The sequence below is a fragment of the Bipolaris victoriae genome (assembly GCF_000527765.1).
Source record: "Bipolaris victoriae FI3 unplaced genomic scaffold scaffold_61, whole genome shotgun sequence".
Taxonomy (NCBI): Eukaryota; Fungi; Ascomycota; class Dothideomycetes; order Pleosporales; family Pleosporaceae; genus Bipolaris; species Bipolaris victoriae.
In genome coordinates this window covers 1-15,072 of record NW_014575331.1, presented here as the reverse complement: position 1 = coordinate 15,072, position 15,072 = coordinate 1, and the positions used below count along the sequence as shown (strand labels likewise).

Genomic DNA, 15,072 nt, shown 5'->3' with positions numbered 1-15,072 from the left:
TGTACCACAAACTCGCATCCAAGGAAGAGACGATTTTGGGATGGAAGGCAGTATGTGTTGGAGGAGGAGGAGGAGGGAGAAAAGAGCAAAGTGGATTCGAGATACCATAACCCTTTATTTTTGCCTTTTTTATTTACGCGTTAAACACCTTTGGGAAGCGAATTTCTTGCAACCTTTATCTTATTATCCGTTGTATATATAGTAATTCGCTCATCTGGCATCACTATCACCCCCTTATTTCCCTGTTGTCGTCCGCTTTTTTTTTTGTTTTGTTCTTTTGTCATGTTTAAAGACTTCACTCGCAGCTGCAAGTCAGCTTTGCGAATCAAATGTTCATTTAATGACCCCATCCTTAGCAAAAACCAAAAAATGGACATATAGACATTCATACCTACTATTCACATGCATAGTTTAGAGTACATTAATCATGCACCATCTACATAGATCCTTCTAGTTAAAAACGAAAAAGGGGCAATAAATAGACTGTATTGATATTGAAGCCTCGCTATAAGATATTATACCTACGAGATCTATATCAAAACAGCCCTTTCATTATACGCGCCGAGGACCCGAGCCACACGCCCCCCCCCCCCCCCCCCCCCCCCCTCGTCGCCACTGCAACAGAAAAACAATTCCTAGGCATCTCATTCCCCTTATATCAGGACGCGCCTGGGGCACGAATCACGCCACAAGGCTCGCCGTTCATGCGGCGCTGAGTATGCCAAGACACACTTCGAAACAGCGTACGCCGCAACTTTTTTCTGCCCTTTCCCTCGCTACTTACTCTCGAGGTGGGCACTAAGATGGCGGGTATTCCCGGGGGGAAAACTATGGTACCTTACATACGAGCCTCCCCCTTGTCTCCCTAACTCCCCTACCCTTCCCCTGCCCGACCCTCACCGTCTCCATTTTTTCTCTTCCCCCTACCGACACCGACACCCCCGCCCCGACGTCCTTCTCAAACCAGCGTTTCCAAGCCCGAAGCTACTGAGTCTCTTTTCTTTCGTTACTGCGAACAAGGGGGTGGGTGCTAGAAGGGGAATAAAGTGGGGCTCTAAACGCGGACGGTGTGACGCAAAGGAACGATGGTCAAGCTTTCTGTGTCTCGGGAGCCAAGAGGCTTGGGAGCAGGTCCATGGGATATTTGCATTGGGATGTTTGGGGAATGTTCGATGTCATATCGGTTGCTTTTTGACAAGGGAGTGGGACTCCGGGGGGCTTGGTGGTGGGTATTGCTCGTTTAGAAGAAGAGGAGGGGGCTTCACAAGGATTACTGCATTTTGAGTGCCTGGAACTAGAGTGGGGTTTTCCAGCCTGATGCTTTCCAACTGGTGATGTCTATGAGGCCGGTGAGTTCTTTGACTCCGGGCTGGATTCCTTGGCCGACGGTTTTGTCGTGGGCTCCTATCACCCAGACGTTGTCTTTTCGTGAGAATTCCCTTGTGCGGAGCATGGTGTTGACTGCTTGCTCGGGATCCACGTGCATGCAGCCTTTTGAATAAGGCGGGCGAGCAGTGCGGTTTGGATCTTGGAGGACGTTGACGTGGTGGAAGCAGTCGCCGCCCATGAGTACAAACGAACTTTCCTCGTCCCCAGAGCCAGAAGTTGTTCTCACTAGCATCATCTGGTGCCCTGGTGAATGTCCCGGTGCATCGACAATGTACGCTGCTCCATCGCCAAAAACATCGTACGCTCGCTCAAAAGCACCCAGACGTATCCACTCTGGTTTCTTTAAATCAACAGCAGCATACTTTCCTTCTTTCATTCCTTGCACAACCTGGCCTGCTCTCTTGTCTCCGGTATCTCGGAGTAGGTCATCAGGTATATAGCACTCTACAACCTTTCTGCTCCCATCCACAGGCAGCGTATCACTTAGCGTCGGTGCCCTCTCCTGAGCGGGATAACCCGGACGTGCATATGTACAACACGTAGGTCCAACCCACAACTCTGCGCCTTCGAACCCGCCTTTTGCACCGTCACCAATGTGATCGAAATGCATATGCGAGAAGATAACAGCCTTGACTTTTTCTGGTTGCTGCTCAGATGAACCATGTTCTCTGAGAATATCCTCGGGAGACTTGGGCTCGCATTTGAAGACTGGAAGTACAGTTTCCTTAATGAGTGGGGGTTGATTTTCAAGGTCTGGCCGTATGCCGAGGTCGAACATGTACTTTGTTCCAGATGCTATATGCTCAATCAGGAAGACATAATCCGGAGCATAATATGTTTTTCGCTCCTCTTTTGATACTTCGGATCCCGAGGGGTCATTGGGCTTGTCCGAGTCCGGAAGCAGGACTAGGTCGTAGGGAATGTAGAGGCCGCCGGCTTGGATAAGGTGGACTTTACATGTTGCGTCTGAGTGGGGTATGGGGTGCCATGTGATTTTCGGATATGTCCCTGCCATTGTGGTAGTTTGGAGTTGTGAAGAATCTGGAAATTGATGCTTGCTATGTGGTGTGGTTTTGGTCTTTGATAAGATGAGTGTAGTAGGCTCGATCAATAAGCTCATGTACTACTGCAGGCAAGTTTATGACGTCACATGTATCTTACAGCAACTTTGATAAAGATAGTGCGAGCTTACGTTGGAACTACATTGTGATCCTTGAACCCGCAGTTGGAATATTACCAACATAGTCCCTGAATATACAATGCACGTTCTGCTACCCATGTGGGTACATGTTGTCGCTCCTGCATGTTCGTACCACACTTTTCGTATTCCAAAAGCAGCAACTTACCTCTTCGATCTGCCTATTAGTCACTCAATGCTGGCCGGATGACTTTCCGCACGTCTCATTCTAATAGATTGGAAGAAGAGTGGGTGGATGAGAAGACTAGTCTGACGCGCGAGCGACGCACAGCCATGAGCCTTTTCCTTTTCTCATTGCCCTTTATCTCACCCTGCATTGATTGATTTCTTACAGGAAATTAGTGCAGAAAAACCTACGAGAATGCGATGATTTATGGATCCAGCAAGATGATCATGGACTTCGTGATCTCTGTTCTGTGAACCTTAAATTATTCATTATATGTGTGTAGTTACTCAGTGATAAAATATAGCCACATGTAAGCAACCCAGATAACCCACAAGTAGATCTTACTCTGGGTATCTAGTTACACTAAACTATCCTTGGGATAATCACCACCCCACAGCTCTATACGCCGATATTTCGTACATCACTTCTTCTTCCCCTTGGAAGGCATAAAGCGCTCAAGATTCTCTTCCAGATAGCCGTTTTCAGCTAGCATCTCCAGCCATTTTTTGATGACTGGACCGGAATCATAGCGCCGTTGTGTAGCCTTTACGTCTTCTTCTGCCTCATTCTGCATCTCCATCATAATTTGTGTACCGTCATCGTTGGCTTGAATAACTAGTTGCTGACGCCGTGCAAGAACTTGCTGCGTGTCTTCATTGTCAATGGCCTCCTTGAGTGCCTCAGGCATAGGATTATCAGCGAGATACGACTCAAGACCAAGCATGCAAGGGCTGGGTGTTTGCTCAGCTGCACTGACGAGGTGTCTCCAGTCTTGTGATGTTGACTGGGAGAGGTGGTCGAGGCGTGCTTCGACATGTGCCAGAGTGTTGATCGTAAGACTGGCACGCTTGCGTAAGGGTATTAGAGGGGATTGTGTCAGCGCTATAACACCATAGTCGTCGTCACCTGCTGCCATAAGGGCGGCAATTGTGTCCGAAACTGACTCTAGCCACGTCTCTCCTTGTTCTGGCTTGAAGGAACCCACACATGTTGGGTACTTGTCGAAGCCATCTAGCTTCCAGACTTCATTACCAACAGGAACGAAAGCAATGTAGTGGTGTGCATTATCCTCGACTCTCTCCTCACTATCGTCTGTAGCTACCGAGTCGGCAGAAGCTCGCCGTGACTTTGTCCCTCTCTTTCTTGGCTTATTCCTTTCAACCAGTTGTGTTTCGAGACGCCTGGCACGCTTGACTTTGTGACTGAGATGCTTGTCGCCTTCTAGGATATCCATCTTCTTGGCAAAAGAATTGTGAATTCTCTTGACAAAATCAAAACTTGCAAATGCTTCGCCGCGCTGATACGGCGTGAAATCTTTGGTGAATTCTTTGAATTGCTGTAGATGCTCCCCAATAGAAACCTCTGTGGTCTGGTTCATGAGAATATTTATCATGGCCAGCGTTGCACAACTGTCCTGGGCCGGTAATTGGTTGGCAAACCAAATTCTATCGGAGCACTCGTTTTGTTGATTCTCGTTACCAAACTGACGGTAGTGGAATAGCAAAATGAAACCATAGATTGGTTGGGGAATATTTTCGCGGATGAATTGCTGGTCCATGCTGAAGACTTCGCGAACGGTCACGCCTTCAACGCCCATTTCGCGGAGGATGACGGAGAAACACGCGGGCTCGCTTTCGATTTCACAGAAGCCTTGCCAGGTCTCTTTGTCAAAGGCAGTGGCGGGCATGTCTGGAGGGCTTGGAAAGACCGGCTTAATTGCGAGGCCATCCTCCGGCGCTGAGGGTGATGGCGAGGCTTTGGATCTCTTGCTGTCGGGCTCGGAATTTGACGGCTCAGGCGGACTTCGCTTCCTGGCATTGGGTGAAGCTGCTTTGGAAGGCTTCACCAAAGCTTCGGGGTCTGCGGAAATTTGAGGTGTTGACGCGCCACTCTCCTCTTGCATGATTTTAGAATCAGTGACGTTCACTGCATTTGCTGAATCGTTGCCGGGTATCGCTTGCTCCTGAGCATGGCCTTGGGTTGTTGCTAAGACATCATGGCCATTTGTCGGCTGACGGCAATGTAACTGCGCCATGGCGAGCGGTTCGAGTGAGAAAGCTTGTGAGTGAGATGAAAATGTGTTGTATCTTGGGTCAGAGTAGACGAGGCTCACGTGTACGCGTGGAGATTGGGTGGGTGGAGAGAAGGAAAGTAGAAGAGCATGGCGACAGGATCCGCGGCTTACACAAAACTCTACTCGACAGCTTGTGGCGTATTACAACAATAATAAGCGATGAATGAATGTACCGCTAGATAGTGAATGTGGAGTAACACAACAAGAGCACATAGGCAATGATGATGCTAGACAGATGGCACGTGACCGACAGCTCGGGGTTCCACAGCTCTGATTGGCTGACCAGGACAGCGCAGTCCGCATCATCCTTGTCGCGCCTGTCGCGTAGATGTCAAGTAAATGTTTTGTTTGCCAGTCTCACGTCGCCTAGGGAGAGCAACCGTCGACAAGCACCCCAACTCCGCAAAGAATACCGGCCGATTCCATCTCCGCCGTCGCATTTTCCGGCCCATGAACACGACATCGGTCAAGACTCTACTCCTGGTGCGATGAACGGCACACCAGCCCGGCGAGGCGTGGGCGGCTTCCCACAGACACCACACAACAACGCCAACGCCAACAGGTCTCCCGGCCTGCAAAGCCCAGAAGCATCCTCTCCGCGGCCAAACATTCGATCGCCGCTTCCCGATCTCCCAAAAGCCCCTCCGCAGCCGACCTCAGGGCCCCTCATACCCTCGGACATTCTCGATCCTGCCCAGCAGCGCTTTTATGTCTTCGCTGTCTATATCGCCCTATGGGCATACCGGTCATACGACTTCTATACGTTAGCGCTCGAGGACGATGAGTCGCTGTGGTTGTGTCTGAAATGGTGCTTCTTTGACGTGCTATTCATGTTCGGCGTACCGCTGCTCGAGATTCCCTGGCTGGAATGGGGCAATGGTGCTGCTTTTCTCCTATTCGTAATGCATGCCGGAATCGACGTCATGCTCATGTTCAGAATTGGTATACCCGTACAAGCTTGGTTCATGGGATTGATTGGTTTCCTGTGGGATAGCGAACTGGCCATTAGCGAACGGAGCGTCAAGCCTGGTGCAATCATACACAATGCCTCCCTAATTCTCGGAAAGCAGATTGTCAACATCTTGCCCGAAGGATCTGCCATCCTGAACCCGGAAAGACAGTCTTTCTGTCTCAGCTCAACCATCTCGCAACTCGACATTCCTATCAGGATTAACCAGACCGAGCCTCACGAAATGGAACTCCTGCGCATTGACATCGATACCAACATGAACGAGACTATCACAGTCAAGAAGAGTGAGCTGAAGGGAATGATGAAAAAGGCAAGAAAGGCGGTCAAGAACGCCAACCCCGATGACCCGCTCACATTGACCTACACCATCAAGAAGCCAGGCGTATATCTTTTGAAGAAGGTTACGGATCAGTCGAAGCTCCAGGTGCGACCGCGCTCAACCAACGCTGTGGTGACTACCTGCCCACAAGCTCGAGTCAAACCGACTGGTAACAACAGATGCCGAAGCGATCTATCCAATGTTTCGCTGGAAGTCGAGGGCACTCCGCCGCTTAGCGTCAAGTACCGCCTGACAGTAAACGGGAAACCTCGAGGTGGATCCCAGTTTCAGAACTTGCAGCCAGAGGACGTTATCTCGCCTCTGTCCAGGCACACATCACAAGCATTGGTAAAGAATGGACGCGAAGACATTTCCTGGGCTCGCTCGCAAAAAGTTCTGGTACCTTTGAATGAAACCCTTACGAACAGCGGTTCGTGGGAGTACGAGATTGAAGAGGTACAGGATGGATTGGGCAATTTCGTCAGCTACGTGAACGTCGATGACGAGGATAGACCGAAACCCAAGGTTGCCGGTATTCGTCAAATGTTCGAGGTTCACGAGCGACCTACGGCCTTCCTCAAGGGATGTAGCCCGCAAAACCCTCTCCGCGTGCCCAAGGGTAACGCCGCCCGCCTACCAGTCCATTACGCTTCAACCGGCAAGAATCCCATTGACACTGCGCACACGGTCGAGTATCTTTTCACACCCCAGGAGAACATCATCGCCGACGGTTATCATAGCCCGGATGCCGTCCTACAGAAGCAAGTCATGCGAAAGGGAGAACAGCCCACCATCTCGGCAGCAGGTCTCTACACGATCAAGTCTGTAGCATCCGAGTTCTGCGATGGTGAAGTCTTTGAGCCTACCTCGTGTCTGCTCCAAAACCCACCTGAGCCGGATATGACATTGGACAGCGAAGACATTATCGACAAGTGCGCTGGTAACCCAATTGGTCTCCGTGTTGGTCTCGATTTCGTAGGAAGCCCACCTTTCACACTCACCTACTACGAAAAGAAGGACAATGGAAGAGAGATCAGAAAGACACCTTTGCAAATTTCCAGTCTTCGCAGCACAATCGATCTCACCCCGCAAGATGCTGGTCACTACGAATACATCTTTAAGACTATTAGCGACTCTGTCTACCCGGAGAGGCCCCTCAACAACATTAGACTTCAGCAAGATGTGAAGCCATCTGCACAAGCACACTTTATTGAGAGCAGAAGGCCCAAACAGGCTTGTATCGATGATATTGCGGAGTTCGACGTTGGGTTCGTTGGAGAGGCACCCTGGAAACTGGAATACGAGATTGTTCACAACGGCAAGCGTACAAGGCGCTCTATCGAAACCGAAAACGCACACTACACTATTCGAACCGACAAGCTTAGCAGCGGTGGAGAGTACGTTGTGGCATTGACCAGTGTTACCGATAAAGCCAAATGCAAAGAAGTTCTCAAGGAAGAAGCTAGGGTTAATGTACGACATGAGCGACCCAAGGCTTACTTCGGTCACATTGAGGGCAAGCAGTCGGTACTGGCACTGGAAAGTCGGCAGGTTGGATTACCACTTCGCTTTACTGGAAACGGTCCTTGGTCGCTCAAGTACGAGAACTTGAAGACCAAGGAAGTCAAACGAGAGTCTTTCCAGAACCCCAACTCGTGGCTTGATGTCAAGACGGATGGCACATATCAACTTATTTCAGTCAGGGACTCTATCTGTCCAGGTCTGATTGATGAGTCGGCGGATCAATTCCATGTTTCTTGGGTGGCTCGACCCTCGCTCAGCGTTCCCGAAAAGAGCGCCATTCTTGATGGAACCAAATACATCAAAGAGCCCGTTTGTGAAGGCGATGAGGATGCATTTGACGTCTCCCTGACTGGTGAGTACTCTGCTCTACCATTGACTATCATCATACTGACTATATTATAGGTAACCCTCCCTTTGACATTTCTTACCGGCAGGAGTACAAGGACAAGAAGGGCAAGACAGCCTCCGTTAGTGAGAAGGATCTTCACACTGCAGGTGGCTTCGCTTCTATACGATCGGAAACCTCCAAGGCTGGTACTTATGAGTACACTTTCTTGAAGCTTGCCGACTCTCGCTATGACCATTCGAAGAAGCATTTCTCCCCCGTCACTATCCAGCAAACCGTCCACTCACGACCGAGTGCGCGCTTCGACAAGCCTGGAAAGACGTACAGTTACTGCTCCCGAGAATCAGAGGGAGAAGAGGTCATCCCCATCACTTTGGAGGGCGTCGCACCCTTCTACCTCGAGGTTGAGATCAAGCACCAGGGTACACCCAAACCGGAGATCAGCATTCACAAGAACATTCCTACGAACAAGTACGATCTCAAGATTGAGCACCGTAAGATGCATCTAGGCCACTCGTCCATCTCTATCCGCAAGGTTCGCGACTCGCGCGGATGTACCCTCAAGCCCCCACCAGGCGGTCCCCGTGTCCAGATCAGCGTGCACGATGCCCCGACGGCCACACCTCTGGAAGACCGCCAGGATTTCTGCGTCGGCGAGCGCCTCTCGTTCGCGCTTGGTGGCCAATCCCCCTTTACAGTCTTCTACACATTCGAGAAGCAAGAACGAAAGGCATCCAACCCAGGCACCACCTTCCGCCGTCTGGCCGAGCTTCCCGGAACCTTCACTATCACCGGTCTCCGCGACTCCGCGTCAGAATGTCTCGCCAGTCTGGACCTCACCAAGACCATCCACCCCATCCCCTCTGTGCGCCTCTCGGGCGGCCAAGTCACCGAAGTCGACATCCACGAGGGCGGCGGCACCGATCTCGAATTCCAGTTCTGGGGTACCCCACCCTTTGAATTCACTTATACCCGCAGTACCAATGCCAACAAAGGAAGAAAGAGCAAGGTGCTAGAGATTCGGACGGAAGTTAGCCACGAAATGACAATGAGTATCCCTGTTCAGGAAGAGGGTACGTATGAGGTTGTTTCGATTAAGGATCGCTGGTGTAGTTTTGCCAGACCGGGCGAGGGCGTTGATGGAAAGAGTGGGGGACAGAAGATGTTGACGTATTGAGAAGTCAAGTGAAGGACATGAATGGGGTTGCGGAGAGATGGGGAATGAACTTTTTTTTTGCATTTATGGGCGTTTGGAAAGTTTGAGCTCTTTTCGTGTGGAAGCGTCTTATGTCTTTTTTTTTCATTTGTCTGATTGATTGGTTGATTGATTGACTGATTACTTGTGTGCGAAACATATATTGCAGAGGTGAAGAACTGTGTTCGTTTGGCCTATGCAAAGATTAAAGAGGGGGTAAGCTCGTTAATACCAAGAATCAGAGTTTTTTTTCAATATCATTCAAATCAACAGCATGGAAGATACAGATGTGTTTGTGTATGCGTAGTTACGTGTGAATTGAGAATTTCCATGGGGGTGTAAAAGTTCGGTGGTATCACTACAATTTCCTCCATTCCTTTTTCCAATTCCTCTTCCCCCTTGTATTCAAATCAAAAACCCCCCTTAGAATTCTCGTTTCAACAGTTAGCTGTACTACGAACTAACGACTTGGCTCCGACTCGCGGTCTGATCCCTCAAAAAGGCCTCTACATCCTTGTTGCTCGTAGCATCAATCTGACGATCGATTTCTTTTTCCTCGGGAGTCTTTTCTCGGGCCGGCTCCGCAGGCTTATCTTGCTCCTTGCCGTTGACGACGCTGGCTACGACTGAGGCAGCCGAAGTGGCGGTGGAAGTGACTACGGCGGAGGCTGATGCGGCGGCGGATTTAGCTTGGTCTAGGTAACTGGGGGCCGCGGGTGGTTGTGGATCGGGGAGGGGTACCTCTTTGGGAGCCTGGCCAATGGTGCGGGTTTCGACGCTGACGCTCTTGTCACCGTGGCCATGGTCGATGGTTGCGGCGTCGGGGGTACCCTCTGCCAATTGTCCCGAGGCGTGCGTGTGGCTTTGTTGCTCAAAGCGAGGTTCTGAGGTGCCGGAGCGGATGGGCAGGGTTGTGGTGGTGGGTGAAGTGGTTGTGGTTGGACTTTCGGGTTCTGAAGGTGGGGTGTCTACGTCTGGCACATCGCTATCTGGGGGGTGGGTAGCTGTTCCCGTTGTTGTGAGGGGATCTCCAATCTCCGCTACAGGTGTAGGTGGAATCACATCGCCTTGTCTGTAGCCCACGGGGTTAGGGATGGTGAAGATGAGCTCGTGTCTCTGTGCGCCGCCCTCAGTGCCAACGCCCCAAGCCTCCATTGCTCCGTCTTTTCCATCTTCCCACTTTAGTGGTCCAATTGGGAACGTCTTACGTCCATTCTGTATGTTTGGCTTCTCCCACTTCATTTGCGCCTCAATGGTCGGTTCCAGGTTGGGCAATTGGCCCCACTCAAAGTCGAGGCCGCCGCCGTACTTCTTAGGAATGTTGTCGTGGTCGATATATTGGGATAGTGTGGAGTATACATTCGACGGGGAAAGGATGAAGATTTTGGATACCGTGATGGGATCAAACCATCGCTTGACCCAGCCCCAGACGGTGGGGAAGAAGCTAGGCGCGCCAACAATCTAATAGTCTGTCAGTCTTGCTTGAGTGATCGGGTATACATTTGTGTACACATACAAATATCCTGTCGAGTGTCTCTGGGTAATGTGCTGTGGCTAGGACGGAAGCGTCCTGCATGTGTCCTTTGAGATTCCAAAACTGCTTCAGACCAACATTACTGATATCCACAATGTTGTTACTCTGCGAAATGGGAGTCTCCGGGTAGGCGCGAGGCACCATGGAGCACAATGGTGAGTAGAACCTTGTAAGGGATTCATAGAGGGCGAAGAGGCGCAGATTCTTGGTTGGAACGTTGGGAAGGGTGGTCTTTGACTTTGCGAGTAGCTTTTCGTATGCAGAGATATTCTTGGAATTGAGCGGGGCGACTTCGAAGAGGAAGAGGGGAATGCCGCGCTTGTCACGTCGGCCAAGCCATTGCGGATACTGGGTGAGCTTGTCAGAGAGGTGAGCATTTGGTGGGTCTGGGGATCGGTACCAGACGACGTGTCTGCTCGTACTCCTCAACATCAATGGTGTTGAAGATCTCGCTCAGCTTGTTCTCCTTGCGCCAATCTTCAGTGTCCTTGAACTGCTTGAAGGCTTCTTGGGGAACAAAACGACGTGCGCGCAAGTAGCGCCTGTTCCTGGTCAGCGCCCCACTAATCTTGTCGCGATTTACTAGAGTTTTGCACGCACAGTAAAGTCTCGTCGTCATGGCTTGCATGTTTCTGCCCGACTGCAGGCGTGTAGTAGCCAGCCTTCTCGCAGATGGCCTTGAACTCGACAAGCTGGGACTGTTGATTCTCCGAAAGATGGGACAAATGGCCGGCAGGGTATTGCATCGACTCAACTCTGCTTAGCTCGGCCATGGTGAAGGATGAAGAAGCAGGGTGGAATTAAAGGAATACAGGAGAGTCGGGAGGGGGAAGAGGGGAGCAGTAAGATGAGATGCGCGCTTCTAGGGTGTCATGTTGTTTAATGCAGTGCGGCGGTGCGTCAAAAGCAGTGACATCAACTGTGGCTACGGTACATAGTACACCGGTCGGGCCTCTCGGAACGCGGGAATCGGAACCCATCGCGCGCCCTGCCGGACTAAACGTGGACGACCTTTGTGCCGTTTCCTACCAAGTACTAATACCGCGAGTTGTTGTGCTTGTGCTTCAAGTATGACAGCTGTGTCCGGATCGTGCGTCGGCAGCATTGTTCGCAAAGTTGTCTTGCAGGCGTGGGGCTTTCGTTTGGGTACGAATCCAGCCAGGCCCAACTGGTTGTGACCACTGATCATTCGCCTGTCAGCAACCATCATCAAGATTTTTGATTGTTCATCGCACCGAACGAGTCTAGTCTGCGGATGTCAAGGCTCAGATGTCAGACAAGGTGCGGATGTAAGTATGGCGCTATTTCCGTCCTCCGCCTCCGCCTCCGTACGAAACATTCGTCTTGGCCCCAGCACATATACCGACAGGCACACTACTACTAACTTCACACTACTCCCGTCAGTTCTGTACCGCGGAAGGGAATGCTAGAACAGTGAAGTGCAGTATCGCAACATGGCTGCCGAGGCTGGTTGATAAGCGATAAGCGAAGTCAGTATGCGATGCCATCATCGTCGCCGCCCCAGCCATGCCTCAACATTGACGCAATCCGGCGCGAAGACTTGATCACCACTTGCCGCCGTCGCCCCAAGCCCGTCACTAATATCGCATGGCCGCCAGATTCTCATCTCTCACGCTTTCATAGCCCTCTGCCTGCGCGCCTGCGCTGACTTGATTTACCCCGCGGCTCATCATGGCGCGTCCCTGCTTCACTAATCTGCCGACGGAGATTCTCGAGGCCATATTCCTGAATCTGGATCCTCACTCTCTCGTCGCTGTATCGCAGACGAACAGGCTCATCAAGCGGCTCACAACCGATGCGCCCATCATCTGGCGTCACCTTTGCAAGACGCAGTTCAAAACATGGGATTCTCGCCACAACATCGCCGCAAAGTTTGCCGCGCCCTTGTCCGACGTAGATTGGCGCGCCTTGTACATGACTAAACACACAATTAACCGCCGTACAAGAGAACTGCTCAATCACATCATCGCCACTCAGCACGGGCGCATCCGCTGCATCAACGACATTGCAGACTATGGGTACGACGCAAAAGAGACACTGCTCAAAGAATGCGCCTGTCCAGACGATGCCGAAGATGTGCTGGCAAGAAGATACTATGCGAATGCCGTCCTGGAGCGCATACATCGTGAAGTCGCCATCAAGGTATGGACTAGTCTGCATGATGGAAATGACGTACCCATCGAGAGAGCTCTAGGCGCATACGATGTGTTTGCCAGAGTTGGTGAAGAGGTTGATGTTGATGTCGTCGCGAACGACATCGGCGAACTAGCTGACGGCCTGCTGCAAGAATACCCAAACTTCCGTGACTGGAGTCCACGCGACAAGGCTTATACCCTAGCCTCATTCCTTCGGGATCGCGGATTCAACGGTGTTCCCGATGCTTCATACCGTGCGCTGCGGAACTCGTTCATCGGATTCGTACTGCGCTCGGCTGCCCATGAGTCACTTCCTCTGATCTCTGTAGCCATATACTGTGCGATAGCCCGACGCGTTGGCCTCGATGCGCGGCCCTGTGGCTTCCTCTTTCATGTCTACACTCTTGTGTACGCACCCAAGAACTATGATCTTAATGGAAAGTACAAGCCTACCAGCTCCAGTGAACGCGAATACATGTACCTGGATCCTTTCCGCTCTACGTCAGAAGTGCGACAGGGCGACTTGCAGCGCACACTACGGAACATGGGTGTCCCGAGTAGCGAACATCAAAGTTTCCTGAGCGATACTAACACAAGAGAAATGGTTCTGCGTACAGCACGCAACATCATGAACTCTGTGCAAATGATTCGCGAAACCGAGGCCGGAATGGGTACCATCCAATCGTCATGGATAAACGCCAATCCCGACATGGACAATGCCTTTTACGCAACCATATGGGCTATGTTGCTCCTTGGACCAAATGATGACACCTCCAATATAGGACACACCACCATTCGGCGCCGCCAGTACCTGCCTTATCTGCTCGAGCACTTCCAGATGCATTACCCGTGGGATGTTACCCTGCTATCACGCTACGTTATCCCCATGTTCTACAATCAACTCGAAGGGCACCGGTTATTGTCCTTTGTGCAGAACATGCATCAAATGGATGCCATACGCAAACCCAGAGTCACCCGTTCCGAACGTACGCGGAACGTTTCCTTCAAAGTCGGCCAGCTGTTTCAACACAAGCGGTATGGTTACGAGGGCGTCATTACCGGATGGGATGTGGTGTGTGACGCAAACGAAGACTGGATTCAGAACACGCGCGTTGATTCCCTGCCAAATGGTAGGAACCAGGCTTTCTATCACGTCCTGTAAGACTTGCTCGGCTTTTCTTCGATTTTGGGAACTCTGCTGACCAAGATGTAGTGTCTGCGACAAGTCAGTTCGCTACGTTGCCGCTGAGAACATTCAACCCGTCAGTGAAGACACATATCCTTCAGAAGCGTTGCTGAAGCTCGCTGGACGACACTTCAAACGCTGGGATGATGAGCACCACTGCTTTGTAAGTAACGTACGTGATGAATATCCTCACGACTAGGAAAGCCGGAGCTTGAATCTGTCTTTGTGTACTATTAGCTTTGGACTGGTGGACCTACTAAACTTGACGTTCAGAAGGCGATTGATCAGACTGTAAGATAATGTTGACTACGTGTTATGCGTGCTTTTAAGTTCGATACTCCCCTCAAGGCAACGGTGTTTGCGGTTTGGATTAATTCTTGTTTTGCTATAAATACCATGTATTTTATTGTTCATCCTGAGACAGAGTAAGCGAGAAGGAATCAGATAGTTTTCGTCTAGAAGATGAAACTGATAACAAATACCCCGAAAAAACAATGCTTATCCGTTCTCGAACAAAAGTGACATGAAACAAGCAGTTGCGAATGTAACAGTAATCTAGCTAGCAACTTGGTAAATACCCGAGTTCCTAATCTTGCTCAAACTATGTAGCAATGCTGCCCAAATGTCCATCATTCTACTCGTGCGAACTCCCAGAAAGAAATATGCAAAAAGAGAGACTGAAGCACGTCCAGACTAGACCTCTCACATACCAAATGCACCTCTGACCTCACTATTCAAAATCCAATAGTACAAAACACTAAACAACGCGTCACTAGTATTACCCGCTGAAGAAAAACCCCCGACACCAAAACCCATCCATCCATCTCGATCTCTATCCCTCGTTCCAGACTCCGACCTCGACTTCGATCTCGACCTCCTGTCCAAACCCTGCATAATCTTCACCCTTCAGCTCCCTCCAGAACAACCCCCAATATCCGCCAACCCAAACATCACCATTCATCTAACCCAACCAACCAATCACATCCCCTCGATCACCCAAACCCCACCCCACCCC

General features: G+C 50.7%; 5 protein-coding genes across 5 annotated transcripts; 2 read left to right on the top strand and 3 right to left on the bottom strand.

Annotated features, from left to right (window-relative positions):
- Nucleotides 1–1,294: 1,294 nt before the first annotated feature.
- Nucleotides 1,295–2,404, bottom strand: COCVIDRAFT_39165 (hypothetical protein; the record flags this gene model as incomplete). Its single annotated transcript, XM_014699472.1, has 1 exon — nt 1,295–2,404. One exon carries the CDS (start codon nt 2,402–2,404, stop codon nt 1,295–1,297), a length of 1,110 nt encoding a protein of 369 aa, XP_014554958.1.
- A 770-nt stretch (nt 2,405–3,174) lies between these two features.
- COCVIDRAFT_17366 (hypothetical protein) lies at nt 3,175–4,656 on the bottom strand (the record flags this gene model as incomplete). The annotated part of the gene is made up of 1 exon (XM_014699462.1): nt 3,175–4,656. The coding sequence occupies one exon, from the start codon at nt 4,654–4,656 to the stop codon at nt 3,175–3,177; it is 1,482 nt and encodes a 493-aa protein (XP_014554948.1).
- Nucleotides 4,657–5,315: 659 nt separating this feature from the next.
- On the top strand, nt 5,316–9,163 carry COCVIDRAFT_103512 (hypothetical protein; the record flags this gene model as incomplete). The annotated part of the gene is made up of 2 exons (XM_014699471.1): nt 5,316–7,992; nt 8,043–9,163. 2 exons carry the CDS (start codon nt 5,316–5,318, stop codon nt 9,161–9,163), a joined length of 3,798 nt encoding a protein of 1,265 aa, XP_014554957.1.
- Nucleotides 9,164–9,634: 471 nt separating this feature from the next.
- Nucleotides 9,635–11,488, bottom strand: COCVIDRAFT_103457 (hypothetical protein; the record flags this gene model as incomplete). Its single annotated transcript, XM_014699470.1, has 4 exons — nt 9,635–10,642; nt 10,698–11,063; nt 11,116–11,257; nt 11,316–11,488. The coding sequence occupies 4 exons, from the start codon at nt 11,486–11,488 to the stop codon at nt 9,635–9,637; spliced, it is 1,689 nt and encodes a 562-aa protein (XP_014554956.1).
- Nucleotides 11,489–12,407: 919 nt separating this feature from the next.
- COCVIDRAFT_39161 (hypothetical protein) lies at nt 12,408–14,256 on the top strand (the record flags this gene model as incomplete). The annotated part of the gene is made up of 2 exons (XM_014699469.1): nt 12,408–14,029; nt 14,085–14,256. The coding sequence occupies 2 exons, from the start codon at nt 12,408–12,410 to the stop codon at nt 14,254–14,256; spliced, it is 1,794 nt and encodes a 597-aa protein (XP_014554955.1).
- Between the last annotated feature and the right edge of the window lie 816 nt (nt 14,257–15,072).